The sequence below is a fragment of the Halictus rubicundus genome, chromosome 6 (genome assembly GCF_050948215.1).
Source record: "Halictus rubicundus isolate RS-2024b chromosome 6, iyHalRubi1_principal, whole genome shotgun sequence".
Classification (NCBI taxonomy): Eukaryota; Metazoa; Arthropoda; class Insecta; order Hymenoptera; family Halictidae; genus Halictus; species Halictus rubicundus.
The window spans coordinates 78756-92727 of NC_135154.1; the positions used below are offsets into that span (position 1 = coordinate 78756).

A 13972-nucleotide genomic window follows, 5' to 3' on the forward strand; every position below is an offset into this window, starting at 1 on the left:
TTTTATTATTATAAAATTTTACGATTACCTTATCTCCAGGTTGTGTCAAGGTACAGTACAAATATGGTTGGTCATATTCAACACTCACAGTATGAAAATTTGTATTGTCTGCAACGCTGCTGTATAATTAAAACAAACAACAATATATTATATTAGCATATAAAATTTTTGTTCAGCGATAACACTATTTGTAAGCAATAATTTTTAATAAACATTCATATATTTCGTAAAGCATAGAATTAATACTTTTCTGTAGTCCACCAATGGTAATTATCATATTTTATGAAAACTTATTTACATTATGTAGCAAATGTTAATTGGAGTTGCTTATTTACACTGTAACGAATATTAACTTTGAGTTGCTTATTTTATTACTTATTCAGTAAAGAAATATAATTAAGTAATACTGCATTGCATATATTGATTTGCTTCAAGCTATATAGTTATGGAATTTATTAAATCATTAAATCTTTATATATAAAAACTTATTTATGCAATAAGCATAATTAATAAAATCAGCATGAATGTGAAACTAAAATGTGGGATAAAACAAATTTTTATTCAAATAATTTTTACCATTCACCCATTTTGTGATATAGAAACGAACGAAGTAGTGATACATGCAAAGCAACTGAGTACAAATGTATAAAATGAAAACAGAAGATCTGAAATACATAGAGATATAGTGCCTTGTTTGTAATGTCTTCCTTTAATGAATAATAATACACTTATATTATATAGTATTTAAAACTTAAAACGTGAAGTAGTTTTTAAAATTTGTTAAACAATTAGAGGAGCGAAATTCTTTAAAATATTACGATCGTCTTCACAAAAAATAATAAATTTTGTTTATATAACAATAAAAGTATCTAAAGAATTAAAAACAAAAAATTTTAAAAATAACATTCATCATTGAAGTTTTAATATGTACATAATATTTTTTATATATGGAACTTAGTTTTATTTTAATAATATTGTAAATAAAGATAAATACACAATAATCTAATTATTGAAATTTTTACATCTTCCTATACTCCTTAACAAACATTTCACTGTATTTATCTTTTGTATTAATATACACAAAAATCTATGAGTATCCTACATATATTTAGTAGGTAATAAAATAATTGGAAATAAGTATGAAATCAGTAGAAGAGCGACATATTTAATCAAATAACTATAAAGAGAAACATACACTGACAGAGAAAATACAATAAGGAACACAAGTAGAAATGTGTTGTAGAAATAATGCAGGGTTACCTGCTGAGAGCCTTGCCCTTCAGCTTGCTAGAAGAACACCAGATCCATCGTAGAATGCAGTAGATGAAATAAGATGCAGTAGATGTGTATTATATGAAAAAGACACATCACCGTAAAAAGTAGTCATAGTGTTAACTACATGCTTTTTATATGTAAATGTATTGTGTTTGGTGTTCTTTACCCACTTGTTCAACAAACATTACGAACTTGAATATTACGTGAACTTAATTGTATAACAACAGGAAAGTGAAGAAATTTATTTTGAACTTGCACATTCACTGTACACAACGTGTGTCTCAATAATTATTACTTAATATTAACTTGCACAAAAAATACATAAAAAATAGAAATATACAGTGAAAAAATTGTGCAAAATATTTGATAACAGATGACTGTTTATTACATAAATAGAATATATTTTCTTTTGAGCGTTAAAATTTTATCAATTTTGTATTTTATGTAAAGTAGAAAAAGTAACATTAGGATTCGAATTATTGTTTCCCATTTAATGAACTGAATATGAATGTTTATGGAGAATGAAGTAAAGAAATACAAAGAGAACAAATATTAAATATGTGCATGGCTAGCAGGTGCCTCTATGGAATAACATACAGGTTTAAAATTAAAACCTCTGCTTAATTTAAATGCCAATGCAGCTGACTAAGATGAATTCATCTACACATTTATATGAAATAAACCTATCAGAAATGTCTGTTATATGTTCTTTGCTGTTATATCGGAAGCTTTTACTGTATTAGTGTTTGGATTCGTTAATTATAATAGTAATATTTAAAACAGCAAAAAAGTGCATATTAGTATTTGTCATCATGCTATAAATATGAACATTATATTTTTAGTAGTATATTATTTTCCTTTCACGACAAAGTTATGTCAATTCATAATAATGTATAATACTAATTTTGAGAACATCTACCTGTCAAGATGTACCAGAACCCTATAAGTAAGAAATGAATGATCTTTTAAGTAAATGGGTCAATGAATTTATACAACTAAATGACATATAATATGGTTACATACTTTGCAAATATATTATGAATTATTTACAGGCTCTTCTACTAATTAAAAAACTATTGAATTTTAATATCTCGTATAAGATATTTAAGACTCAAAAATAGAATAACAAAAAAAGGGCGTATTATATTTTTCAAAAACATACTTAGCTGGTAATTTATAGAGATAACCACGGCCTTCATCGCTCCACACAATGACCCTGTCTGCAGCTAGAAAATCTCCAGCCATCCAACGTTCACCACGAGGAGCAGAAATCGAACATAGGACGGAGAAATCACCAGCATCGTATATCTACTTGACATAGGATGTCAGTCAAAATGACCTTAATCTAATCAAGATGATGTAGTGATAGTAATAAATAAAAGTACCTGCCAATCTTTAGAACACACGATTAATACAGTCCTCTGATTATATGGACAACAGGTCATTGCAAGTGCATTAAGACACTGTATCTGTTTACTTTCATGTTCGTAAAGCGGTTCACTATTTCGATTCTCGTGTCCAAGAAGAGTCCACACCTTGACCGTACCAGTTGTTGTTAAGGCCAGTACAACGTCGTCTTTAAATTAATAGAAGCGTATGTTGCGCGTTAACCACTTCTAAGAAGGCGTCATAGCATTTTAAGCAAAAGAAATTTCAGTAACAGTCAACAAAGTAACACCCTACAAACGTTATCAACGCATTTGAAATTATAGAATTTTTCTAGTTACAACGTATTATAGTACTTTAATATTGTTAAATGAAAATACTAAAAGTATAAAATATTGAAAACATTTACTAATTACAGCTCTTACATAATAGAAACCCATGCAACATAATAATGATTTCATGTAAAATAAAACATGTTATACTACGATAAAGAAACAATTACATCTTTATGCATATCTCCCGATTCATGCTTGCTTAAATCATGCATAATAGTTATCTTAAAATTCTAGTATATGATTACCGATATTTGGAATTCTACATATTGGGTTGGTGGGAAAGTAATATTGGTTTTAAATAGACGTATGCGAGAACCCGATAATGTCGGGTACCTGACAATCGGGACGGGTCGGGAACGCATCGGGCCGAGACGAGTCGGGTTTTCGAAAATTTCGGCATTCTCCAATGTATTGGGATTCCTGAGAATTTTCGGAATTCTCGAGAGTATTAGGGATCCCCGAACACACTCGAAATTATTCTCAGGAATCCCGAGATTTTTGAAAACCAGTCACGAACCCGAATAAAATTCTCCACCCGTTTTGACCCGACATTTTTGGGTTCTCGCACGCCTCTAGTTTTATCCGCGCTATAATGTGACTACTTATTATTAACTATTCATTCAGAAAGAAAAAGCTTATTAAATAATGGGACAGAATTGTAGACAGTACCTAGTCGACATTATATAGCTTAACTGATTAAGAATGACAATGGTACCGTAATAAAGTAATTTCTGCAATCACAACACTGAAATTACTTTCCCACGAACCTAATATACATATAAAAAAAATTATATGCAAATATCTTCCTAAACATAATATATTCACTTATAAATTTTATAAGTAAGTTGATACTAAACTTTAAAGATACCACATATTGACAAATAAAGTGTTTCAGCTTGTACACATAAATAACGCCTGTATGCTTAATTTTTCATATCCAATAAAATTCTACTTTAAAAATATAAATATTGAATAACAGACACATATTTAATATATTACGAACACAATCTACTGTAAAAGTAAGTAATCGATTGCAAACAGTTGATGCAAGTATTTTGTAACATATCTTTTTAAATTACATTATAATACAAAAAAGTAAGGCATAAATTTCTATATATGTATATCAATTAATATAATACTCATAATATAAATACATATAACTCGTTAAAATGTAGAAATAAAAATATTAAACATTGCATTCATTACACTTAAATATGACATACACTTATTTAAACGATAAATTTAATGTAATGTATACTTACTATAGGTATAATTTATCACCAAAAAGTGATACGAAAATGATTAATGAGTGTAAGTAAATGCAATGTACGCTTCGGTGATGGATTTTTGCGGAAGGAATAGCAAATGTAAAGGATAAGAATAAAAGGATAGTTAGTTAAATTATTAATGATGCTTAATTCGTTTGTTTTTTTTTTTTTTTTGTTTAAAATAATAATAACGAAAAGAATAAGAGAGAAACAAGATATGAAATATGTGACACAGCTTTGACTACCAATGTAATAGCACTGATATTTCTTTGTATGTCATTCATTAACATGCTGTAACATTATAATTTCAGTTAAGATTTCAATAATTTATAAATTATTATCATTAGATAGATTATTTTATCTTTTTAGTATTATTGTCACGTAAGTATTATTGGCTTAAAGTGCAATTTATTGTATCTACGAAACCTTTTTTTATATTTAAGAAATCAGGTGAATATAATCCCTGATACACCCAAAATATAAAGCTCTTTTTAAGTTAATTGCTTAAGAAAGATTAGCAGAATGTTGAAAACCCCCAAAAGAGTACAAAATCTAAATACATAATCCTGAATATCCATTAATTGTTCCACCTAAAATCGATACTCTGCGAACACTATAAATACTTCATTTAATAAAGGTAATAGTGCTTAAATAGAAAAATGTATTAATGCTTTTAATATTTAATACAAAATATGAGCATAAAGTATATAAGAAATTAGTAAACGAAAAGGTAATAAGTACACTGCGTATCAAAAGTTTAGATGTACCCAATTTTTTTAACAAAAACATACCCTCTGATGAATCTTTGATTGATTTTTTTTATCGAATGTTTAGAACACCTTGAAAAATTATAATTACTTAAAAATTATTAGCCAAAATATGAAAATGGGCCGTATCAGAAGTTTAGACGCACTTGCTTTTTTTGTTGCTTGCAACTTCATATTGTAAACCAGTGGCTGTATTCATTATAGGATTTAATGTACTCTCTAGCTCTAGAGTCGAATTGCACGCTACTGCACGCTAATTGAGTGCTGTCTGAGAGTTGCACGAAAGGAATAGCATGGAATTTAATAATTTTATATTAATTTTAAATTAATTAAATTTTAACTAGCAAATCGTTAGAAATTGATATGCGTGATTATTGAAATTGATGTCCTAATTTTTTATTGTTATTGTTACTATATTATTTTTATTATCGTTATTAGTACTGTTATTATTATTACGAGTGTTATTACTATTACTGTGCACTATTGGTTAGTACCGCTACATTGGGAAAGTCAAATAAGTTGACTGTTTTTGGAGTTCTCAATCAGAACTCCAACATTATCCGTGCAAAAATGATGAATGGTCAGAATTTAAAGCACGAACATAAGAATTATCGCCTTATTAAGAAGTGTATGAATGTATGTACGTTTTAGGTGATTTGGAGTGATGAAAAAAAATTTAATCTCGATGGACCAGACGGATTCAGTTCATACTGGTGGGATTTGAGAAAGGACCCAAAGTATTTTTCAAAACGAAATTTTGAAAGCGGTTGATGTATGATTTGGGCTGACTTTAGTGTGTTCAGAATCACAGCAATTGCGTTCGTCCCACTAAACATGTACAGCATTGGATATCAGACAGTGTTTAAGGATAATTTGCTACTGTATATTTGCCGCTTTCCGACAAGTAAATTCACGTTCCAGCAATCTTAATGTTATGGAATGACCATCTCGTTCAACAATACAAATCTGGTAGAAAATTTGTGGGGAACTCTCGTTCGATACGTTTATATAGATTGTAACCAATACAATTCAGTTGATGAACTGAAAACTGGCGTTATGCCAGCATGGGCGATAATCAAGCTCGACACCGTAAAAAAATTAATTGTGAGCATGCCAAATAGAATTTTTTCAACCATGCAAAGTGCCCGGTAGTTGCACAAAATATTAGTTGTATATATTTTCTTCTTTTTGTAAAATTAATAAATTTTTATCAAATGCGTTTAAACTCCTGATACGGCCCATTTTCATATTTTGGCTAAAAATTCTTCCCTGCAGTGCCATATAAGAATGATTTTAGTAATCATAATTTTTCAAGATATTCTAAACATACAATAAAAAAAATCAATGAAAGATTCATCAGAGGGTAAGTTTTTATTACAAAAAATAGGGTGCATCTAAACTTTTGATATGCAGTGTATATTGTGCAAGTGTAAGAATTAGTCAAATATCAAATTAAAATATAATCTAATTGAATTATTAATAATCAGAAACACTTGCACAATATAATAAAGTGGATAAAAGAGTCAACAGAAAGAGAGAAAAGAGGGAGAGAGAGAGAGAGAGAGAGACAGAGAGAGTGTGAGAGAGAGAGAGAGAGAGAGAGAGAGAGAGAGAGAGAGAGAGAGAGAGAGAGAGAGAGAGAGAGAGAGAAGTAGCAGCTTATGGTAAAAAGCGTAGGTGTGATGGAGTGTAACTAACTTGTATGCACGTAGAACCGACCTTTCCGTTTGGCCGGCCGCAAAACGTGCAATGCACTGATCCAATCAGGATTAACACGTGAACTCAGGGTAAATAAAACTTCTAAACTGAAGGGGTCCATCACTAAAACTTCAGGATAATATCTGAAAAAAGTCAATAAATAAACCATGTTCTCACTCTCTAGAAATGTAAAAACATTTGCGCAGAAGTATTTTATGTAAAATGCACATACCCAGAACAGAAAAGTCGAACGTCTTCTCCACCAGCAGAGACATAAGGCAACATTTGTGTATGAACACTGCTAAGTTTCACAGCTTCTCTGCATTTTCCATCAACTAAATCCCAAGTACACATTTCTCCGCTTTCACTGCTACTAACAATATAATTCTGTTCCATAATAACACTGGCTCGACTGAGGCACATTATTGGAGCAGTGTGACCAACAAGTAAACATCTTGGAGTCATCTTAATATATATATATACATATATATATATATATATATATAACGTTCATCTTATTATTATGCTTCTAATAAAATTGTTTAATTTCAATGACTAAAGCATATATTTATTTACCTTCAATATTTCAGGATCTACTTGCCACAAGCATATTTGACCATCGTAACATCCTGTTACCAAAGTTTTTTGATCTCGAGATAAATAAATACACGAAATGCAATGAGTTGGAGCTATGCGACCCCATAGAACTATAGGTACTACTAAGCTTGTACCCACTGTCATTTTTAATATTCAACCTATAATTTATAGAAAAACTGTATTAATTTATATATACTACAGCTAAAATAAGATATGATTACCTGAGCATCTGATCAAAATAATTGTATAGTATCATTATTAACATTTCATAAATATAAAAAGATTCTTATATTAGGTTGGCAAGAAAGCAATTTCAGTTTCTTAAGGTGAAATAAAACACAATAATGAACTTCAATCACTAAAATATTTTCCATTTTGTTCGATGATCTCTTGTCATCTTTCTGGTAACTTCTTGATTCCGTGCTCATAAAACTACTGGTCCCTATCAACAAAAAACTGAACAAATGTGGTTTACCATTCAAAGAATTTTGCAAAATTCGAAATAAATGGTAATCTGATGGTACAAGGTCTGGGCTATATGTTGGATGTGACATCACTTCCCAACCAAGCCCCAATAATTTTTTACAAGTTACCAAAGATGTGTGTGGCCTATAGCATTATGATGGCGGAACGTGATTCCTTTGTGATTTGCCAATTCTGGCCGTTTTTCTTTGATTGCTTCTTCCATTTTCATTAGTTGTTGACAGTAAACATCTCAATTGATGGTTTGCTTCCTTGGGAGCAGCTCAAAATATACAACGCCTTTATAATCCCACCAAATTGACAGCATGCTTTTTTTTATGCAATTCAGCTTTGAAGGTGATTTGTGCTGGTTCAACACGCTTGGACCATGGTCGTTGTTGATTGTTGTTATTGTAAACAACCCATTTTCCATCACCAGTGATCATTCGCTTAAAAAAAGGGTCGATTTCATTGCGTTTGAGATGCATATCACGTATGTTGACGTGTTATGTTATGTGAATTTCTCTTAATTCATGTGGAACCCAAATATCGAGCTTCTTAACAAATCCAAGACATTTTAAATGATTTTCAATTGTTGTGTATGATACATTCAACCTCTCTGCAATCTTTCGCACAGTTATATGATGATCCGATTCAATTATGGCTTTCATTTGATTATCATCAACTTCAATTGGTCGACCAGAACGTTGGTCACTTTTATGTAAAAAATCTCCAGAACAAAATTTTTTAATAAAATTCTAAACATCACGTATTTCTTTAAGAGCCTCAACAGCTTTTTTGCCTTTATGGAAATAAAAAAGCAAAATGTGTCGATAATATACCTTTTTATGCTCCATTTTAAATTGACACTGTACCCACAATTGTAAACAAAATTACTCGCAATTTGCTTAAAAAATAAGTTAACAGTTACAGTTATTAAATGCCAAAAGAAAAAAATCATAATCTTAACAGAAATCATTGAAACAAAGCATAACGTCATCAATTTGTGAAAACCAAAATTACTTTCTTGCCAACTCAATAATTAATGTTAAATGTATTATATAATTTAATATTATATAAATTATAACATTTACAGTTAATATATCATTATTTCAAATTAATGCTACGAGCATCACATTACGAGCATCACTTATCAACTTATCTTTTAATCTAAAACTTGTGTTTATTATAACGATACAAAAACACAATACATAGGAAAGACACATGTGTCAACTGCAAAAAGTGTAATGATGAAAATTCTGCCTTTAGAATATATTTTACGTACGATACGTAAAATAAGAAAAATTGAAACAAAAAAATATAACTCGTTTTAGGCTATCTACTGACAGTGCAATAAAAATAATGCCGTAATAAATGAATGACAAAACCTTGTTATAGAGTAGTCGAAGAATAATCAGTGTTATATGGATATTAACAGCAGGTATTTTCTTTGATAACAAATCAATTCTCCTTCCGTAGCAAAAGCAGCTTGACAAGCATGTATCACAAAGTCCATCGCAACAACGCGATACACTAAGGATCTCGAAGAAAAGCTATTAAAAGCAATTAGAGGCGTCTGCTACATCACATTCACGATATGTCACTGATAATCTACAGAGTTTCGATTTTATTGCTTTTATATACAATTACTTTAACGAACCGATGCATGTTCTACATAATAAACCATAGAAATATTTACCGAAAATACTGAATGTTAATGACAACGGTTCGAAATGTTGTAACTGGCGATATATGCCAAAAATCTACAACCCTTAATGCACTCTCACGACCGCGGCCATTTTGATGTTGAGGATAGTCAGATTAACGCATACAATCAGCTGTTCCACGTCAAAAGGTCCCTAGTAAAATCATGTCTCACTCGATATAACATGACATAGCGTTACGGAGTTACAATATACATGTACTTAATTTCATTCATATGTCTTTATTGTAAAAACTAAATAGTTACAAGCTTAAGATTGTTATAGTTGGAAAAATTGTGTGGATAACATGCTTACTTCATTAAGTGGCATTTAAAAAATTTTACGTAAAAACACGTCACCCATTGCATACGTTACGTATTTCCAACATTTCAATTTGTAAAAGAACATCTTACAATATTTGATATAAAATAATATTAATGTGTCATCAAAATGAAACTGTATCAAGATTTTATCAAAAAATATAAATTTAAAAATGTATCTACATAATTTTTAAATTATGTCACAAATCTCGAAATGAATGTGACAAATGTATCGAAGTAACGCTCACTTCATGGATAATGTTCCTTCATGTGTCATAATACACAACCTAAAATTTTCAACTTAACTTTACGAAATATGATTTTACTGGAAAATTATTGGAATTAATCTTTTCTCCCATATCAAATTTTCAATGAAAGTAATGAAATTATAGTTGGATAATTATTGCGAAGTAACATTTGGTAAGACATTTCTTCGATCTCTTAATATATAAGTACGTTCCACATTATGTATATGTATGTAAGATTTGGTGAGATTTAGAAAAAGAAATTTTTAATGGATACGTATGTACTTATGTTATAACATGAATATTTCTTATTTTTTAAGAGTTAATCTTACTTCTTTTAGCACACCATTTATGTAGTTTTATATTACATCAGATTACACAAGTTTTAACAAAGTGGATAGAAAGCATTAGTTACTACAATGAAATGTTATTACGAGGTATTAGAAGTAGCACGAAATGCTACTGACGATGATTTAAAAAAATCCTACAGAAAATTAGCATTGAAATGGCACCCAGATAAGAATTTAGATAATCCAGAAGAAGCGAAAGAACAGTTTCAACTTGTTCAACAAGCATGGGAAGTGTTAAGCGATCCTCATACACGTACTTGGTACGATGACCACCGTGAAGCTATTTTAAAGGATGGAATCGGAGAAGATTACAGAGATGATTCTATCAATCTAACACCATTTTTCTCAACTACATGTTTCAAAGGATATGGAAATGATGAAAAAGGATTTTATGCCACTTATCGCAAAGTGTTTGAAGAAATAACAACTGAAGATGCAGTATTTTCTAAAGAAGGAGATTCAGATGAAGAAATTCCAAGCTTTGGAAACTCGCAAAGCTCATACGTAGAAGTTGTACATCATTTTTATGCTTATTGGCAAAGTTATAGTACGAAGAAATCTTTTGCATGGTTAGACCCTTACGATATAAGGGGTGCTCCGAACAGACGAGTCGTACGACTTATTGAAAAAGAGAATAAGAAAATTAGAGAAAAAGCTAAAAGAGAAAGAAACGAACAAGTACGAAATTTGGTTGCCTTTGTCCGTAAACGTGACAAACGAGTGCAGGCTCATGCAGCAAAACTTGCTGAACGTGCTAAAGAGAACTTGAAGAAAGGACAAGGAAGAATAAGACAACAACTACTAGAAAGGCAAAAACAGTTAAGAGAATATAAAGAATGTGAATGGTCTAAGTTTTCAAATATAGAAGCTGAACTGAAAACTATTGAAGCTCATCTTGCTAAAGAATTTGGCGAAAATTTATCTTCCGAAGAAGATACAGTCGATGAGAATGTAGTAGGTGATAATAGTTTGTATTGTGTAGCTTGTAACAAAATATTTAAAACTCAAAAATCATTTAGAAATCATGAAAACTCTAAAAAGCATAAAGATAATGTTATTGCAATCAAAATATCTATGGAAGACGATGATAAAGAACTTGAAAGTTTCGAAGATAGCGATGTTAGTCCAGAAGGAATAACTCTAGCTGTAGGACCACAAATGGATGATGCTTTTTACGTTCCACCTCGAGTAACTGGAAGTAACAATGAATGTACAACTTCTGAAGATGAACTTGTTTCTGATCAAGAAGAAGAGGAAGCTTCGCAATCTAAAAAACAGAAGAAAAAGAAGAAACGAAAGAAGAACGTTCAAAATCCATTGACAGAGGAAACTAGTGACGAAGAAGATGGAAATGTCTATGAGGACATATTTTTATCGAAGAAACAACGTAAAAAGCAGCAACAAAAAAAAGCAGTGTTGAATAAAGTTTTAGAAGCTAGTCAACAGAAGACTAATGATAAAGTAGACAAAACTGAGGAACAAATAAAGAATGGAGTAGATGCAACAGAATTACACTCTGATCATTTAGAAATAAATACCATAAATAATAATAAAATCAAATCTAGGAAATCTAAGAATGCCAAAAAAGTTAACAAACAAACAGAAAAGGAAAATAAAACTAAACATAAGAAAAGTTCACAGATAACCGCGGTTCGAGATTCGTCACATTGTTGCGTTACATGTAAATCTGAATTTCCAAGTAAAAATAAATTATTTGAACATTTACACAAAACGGGACACTTTGTATATATATAAAATGCAGCGAAAAATAAAAGAAATTTAAAAAACTCATCATTGATAACATGGAGAAACATATATATTACACAGATTAGCTTACTGTATTTAATTTAGAAAATGTTATAGGACATTTAATAAATTTATCCTAGAAATTATCACGTGTTTGTGATTTTTATACTGTGTCCATACCTTGTACAATTTCAAAATTGAAATGTTTATTTCACTCTTAAGTATAGATATTACAGTGCCTGTAGTACAGCATTTGCTCTATATATGTTCCAAATGCCTAGCCGATAAAAGTACCAGAATTATCCCCACTGCTGCGGGATATACCCCGTGAGAGGCTATGAACCGAGACCTTTAGAGCTTCGTTGTCCTTTTCTACGTTCGGTGTGAATCAAAGAATAGTATCTCATGGCCTAAATATGTTTAGGCTAGACCCATGTATTATATATATCGAGTAAATACTGTATTAGCATCCAAGAATAAGTAATATTGAATAAAGTGATGTATCAGAATTCCTTAATGGCTTCAAATAGCGAGTTTCATGTTTATAAAATAACAATGCTTGAAATAATCATTCTTTATTGTACAAGGTATTTGGTGGGAAAAAAATTTAAAAATGATCCTTTTAAAATTTGAGACAAAAGTTAAAAGTAAAAAGGTTTCAGTCTCAATTTTTTAAGAGTGTGGTACATACATGTAAGTTACATCAATACTATGTATGTAATGTAGATAGTGATATTTACATACTCTGACCGACCCACTTTAAATGTTAATATAACAATTTGAAAACAAAGACGAAATCACAATTTTTTACTTTTAGTTTTTGTCCTATAACCTCTCCAATTTTACTTCACTTGTTATCGAACACTTTGTCTATGGAAATATGCTTTATGAGTGCATAATTTTTATACTTTAATTTTTCAGGTAAAAACAGCATACAGCGTATCAATGTAATGATTAAGCATGAACACTGTTATTCATTCCGCTGCTTATCATAGGTACATATTATGTTGTAACTTTAATCTTCTTCCTTATTTAGTTTCTTGTTCAATACAATCAAATATTTTTAATTAAATAAGAAAGCTTCTAGTTTCTGCAATACCATGAAAATGATTTTTGTGCATTTGGTAATATAATAAATAATTGATATTTTAAATTCTGATTTAAGGACTGGAATTATGGCTACAAAAAAGCTTATTTATCCTGCAGCTGATCGTAATAAGGATCCCATACTCTCGGTCCTGAAGAAGTATGTTCAGCATGGTCCAGATAAAATTTTTCTGGAAGTATCGTCTGGTTCTGGACAACATGTAGCTCACTTTGCCCCTCACTTTCCACAAATAACATTCTATCCATCAGAATACGAACCAGAACTATTAGACAGTATTTCCGCATATGCAAATGAGTTTGTAAATATAAAACCACCTTTAAGAGTAGATATTACAAACAATTTTCGTAATTGGGACAATGGTAATTTTAAAGAAGCTAGCATTGATTACATATATAATGCGAATATGATGCATATTTCTCCTTATAAATGTTCTATTGGTTTATTTGAAAATGCAGGAAAATTATTAAAAGATAATGGTCTTCTTATTACATATGGACCGTATGCTGTAGACGGAAAAATAACACCAAAAAGTAATGTCAACTTCGATAAGTCTCTGAAACTTCTTGATCCAAGTTTGGGTCTAAGAGATATTAAAGATTTAAAAAGACTAGCTGAAGAAAATGGTATCAAGCTAATAAATATTGTTGATATGCCAGCAAATAATAAAACTATCATATGGAAGAAATGCTAATAAATATACAAACTACATTAA

General features: G+C 30.2%; 3 protein-coding genes across 11 annotated transcripts in view; 2 read left to right on the plus strand and 1 right to left on the minus strand.

Annotated features, from left to right (window-relative positions):
- Nucleotides 1-9624, minus strand: part of Rbcn-3b (WD repeat-containing protein Rbcn-3B) — a 40952-nt gene extending 31328 nt beyond the window's left edge. For 2 of the 4 annotated variants that reach the window (XM_076789285.1, XM_076789284.1), the window contains exons 1-9: nucleotides 9488-9624; nucleotides 9177-9399; nucleotides 7306-7484; nucleotides 6962-7194; nucleotides 6730-6872; nucleotides 2661-2851; nucleotides 2438-2583; nucleotides 1261-1287; nucleotides 29-119 (exon numbers count right to left, since the gene is read on the minus strand). In XM_076789285.1, the coding sequence (XP_076645400.1) occupies nucleotides 29-119; nucleotides 1261-1287; nucleotides 2438-2583; nucleotides 2661-2851; nucleotides 6730-6872; nucleotides 6962-7194; nucleotides 7306-7470 (996 nt within the window). In that variant the 5' untranslated portion in view covers nucleotides 7471-7484; nucleotides 9177-9399; nucleotides 9488-9624. Of the gene's footprint in view, nucleotides 1-28; nucleotides 120-1260; nucleotides 1288-2194; nucleotides 2216-2437; nucleotides 2584-2660; nucleotides 2852-6729; nucleotides 6873-6961; nucleotides 7195-7305; nucleotides 7485-9176; nucleotides 9400-9487 lie in introns of all 4 variants that reach the window. The other 2 variants (XM_076789283.1, XM_076789287.1) reach the window with 2 other exon arrangements.
- A 465-nt stretch (nucleotides 9625-10089) lies between these two features.
- Nucleotides 10090-12299, plus strand: LOC143354917 (dnaJ homolog subfamily C member 21). The gene is made up of 2 exons (XM_076789289.1): nucleotides 10090-10231; nucleotides 10398-12299. Exon 2 carries the CDS (start codon nucleotides 10476-10478, stop codon nucleotides 12159-12161), a length of 1686 nt encoding a protein of 561 aa, XP_076645404.1. The 5' UTR covers nucleotides 10090-10231; nucleotides 10398-10475; the 3' UTR covers nucleotides 12162-12299.
- Nucleotides 10094-13951, plus strand: LOC143354919 (methyltransferase-like 26). 6 transcript variants are annotated; one of them, XM_076789298.1, is made up of 4 exons: nucleotides 12380-12845; nucleotides 13074-13147; nucleotides 13318-13619; nucleotides 13716-13951. In XM_076789298.1, exons 2-4 carry the CDS (start codon nucleotides 13113-13115, stop codon nucleotides 13949-13951), a joined length of 573 nt encoding a protein of 190 aa, XP_076645413.1. In that variant the 5' UTR covers nucleotides 12380-12845; nucleotides 13074-13112. The 6 variants fall into 6 exon arrangements, with proteins under 6 accessions (XP_076645409.1, XP_076645413.1, XP_076645411.1 ...); XM_076789296.1 differs by having other exon boundaries at nucleotides 12380-12609; nucleotides 12651-12681; nucleotides 13318-13951; XM_076789294.1 differs by lacking the exon at nucleotides 12380-12845 and adding an exon at nucleotides 10094-10231 and having other exon boundaries at nucleotides 13318-13951.
- Nucleotides 13952-13972: the final 21 nt, after the last annotated feature.

Excerpts from the sequence above, each read along its gene's own strand:
- LOC143354917 (XM_076789289.1), top strand. The coding sequence starts at position 10,476 with ATGAAATGTTATTACGAGGTATTAGAAGTAGCACGAAATGCTACTGAC.
- LOC143354919 (XM_076789294.1), top strand. The coding sequence starts at position 13,113 with ATGAACACTGTTATTCATTCCGCTGCTTATCATAG. Across the intron at positions 13,148-13,317 it reads CATTCCGCTGCTTATCATAG|GACTGGAATTATGGCTACAA; the intron begins GTACATATTATG and ends TTCTGATTTAAG.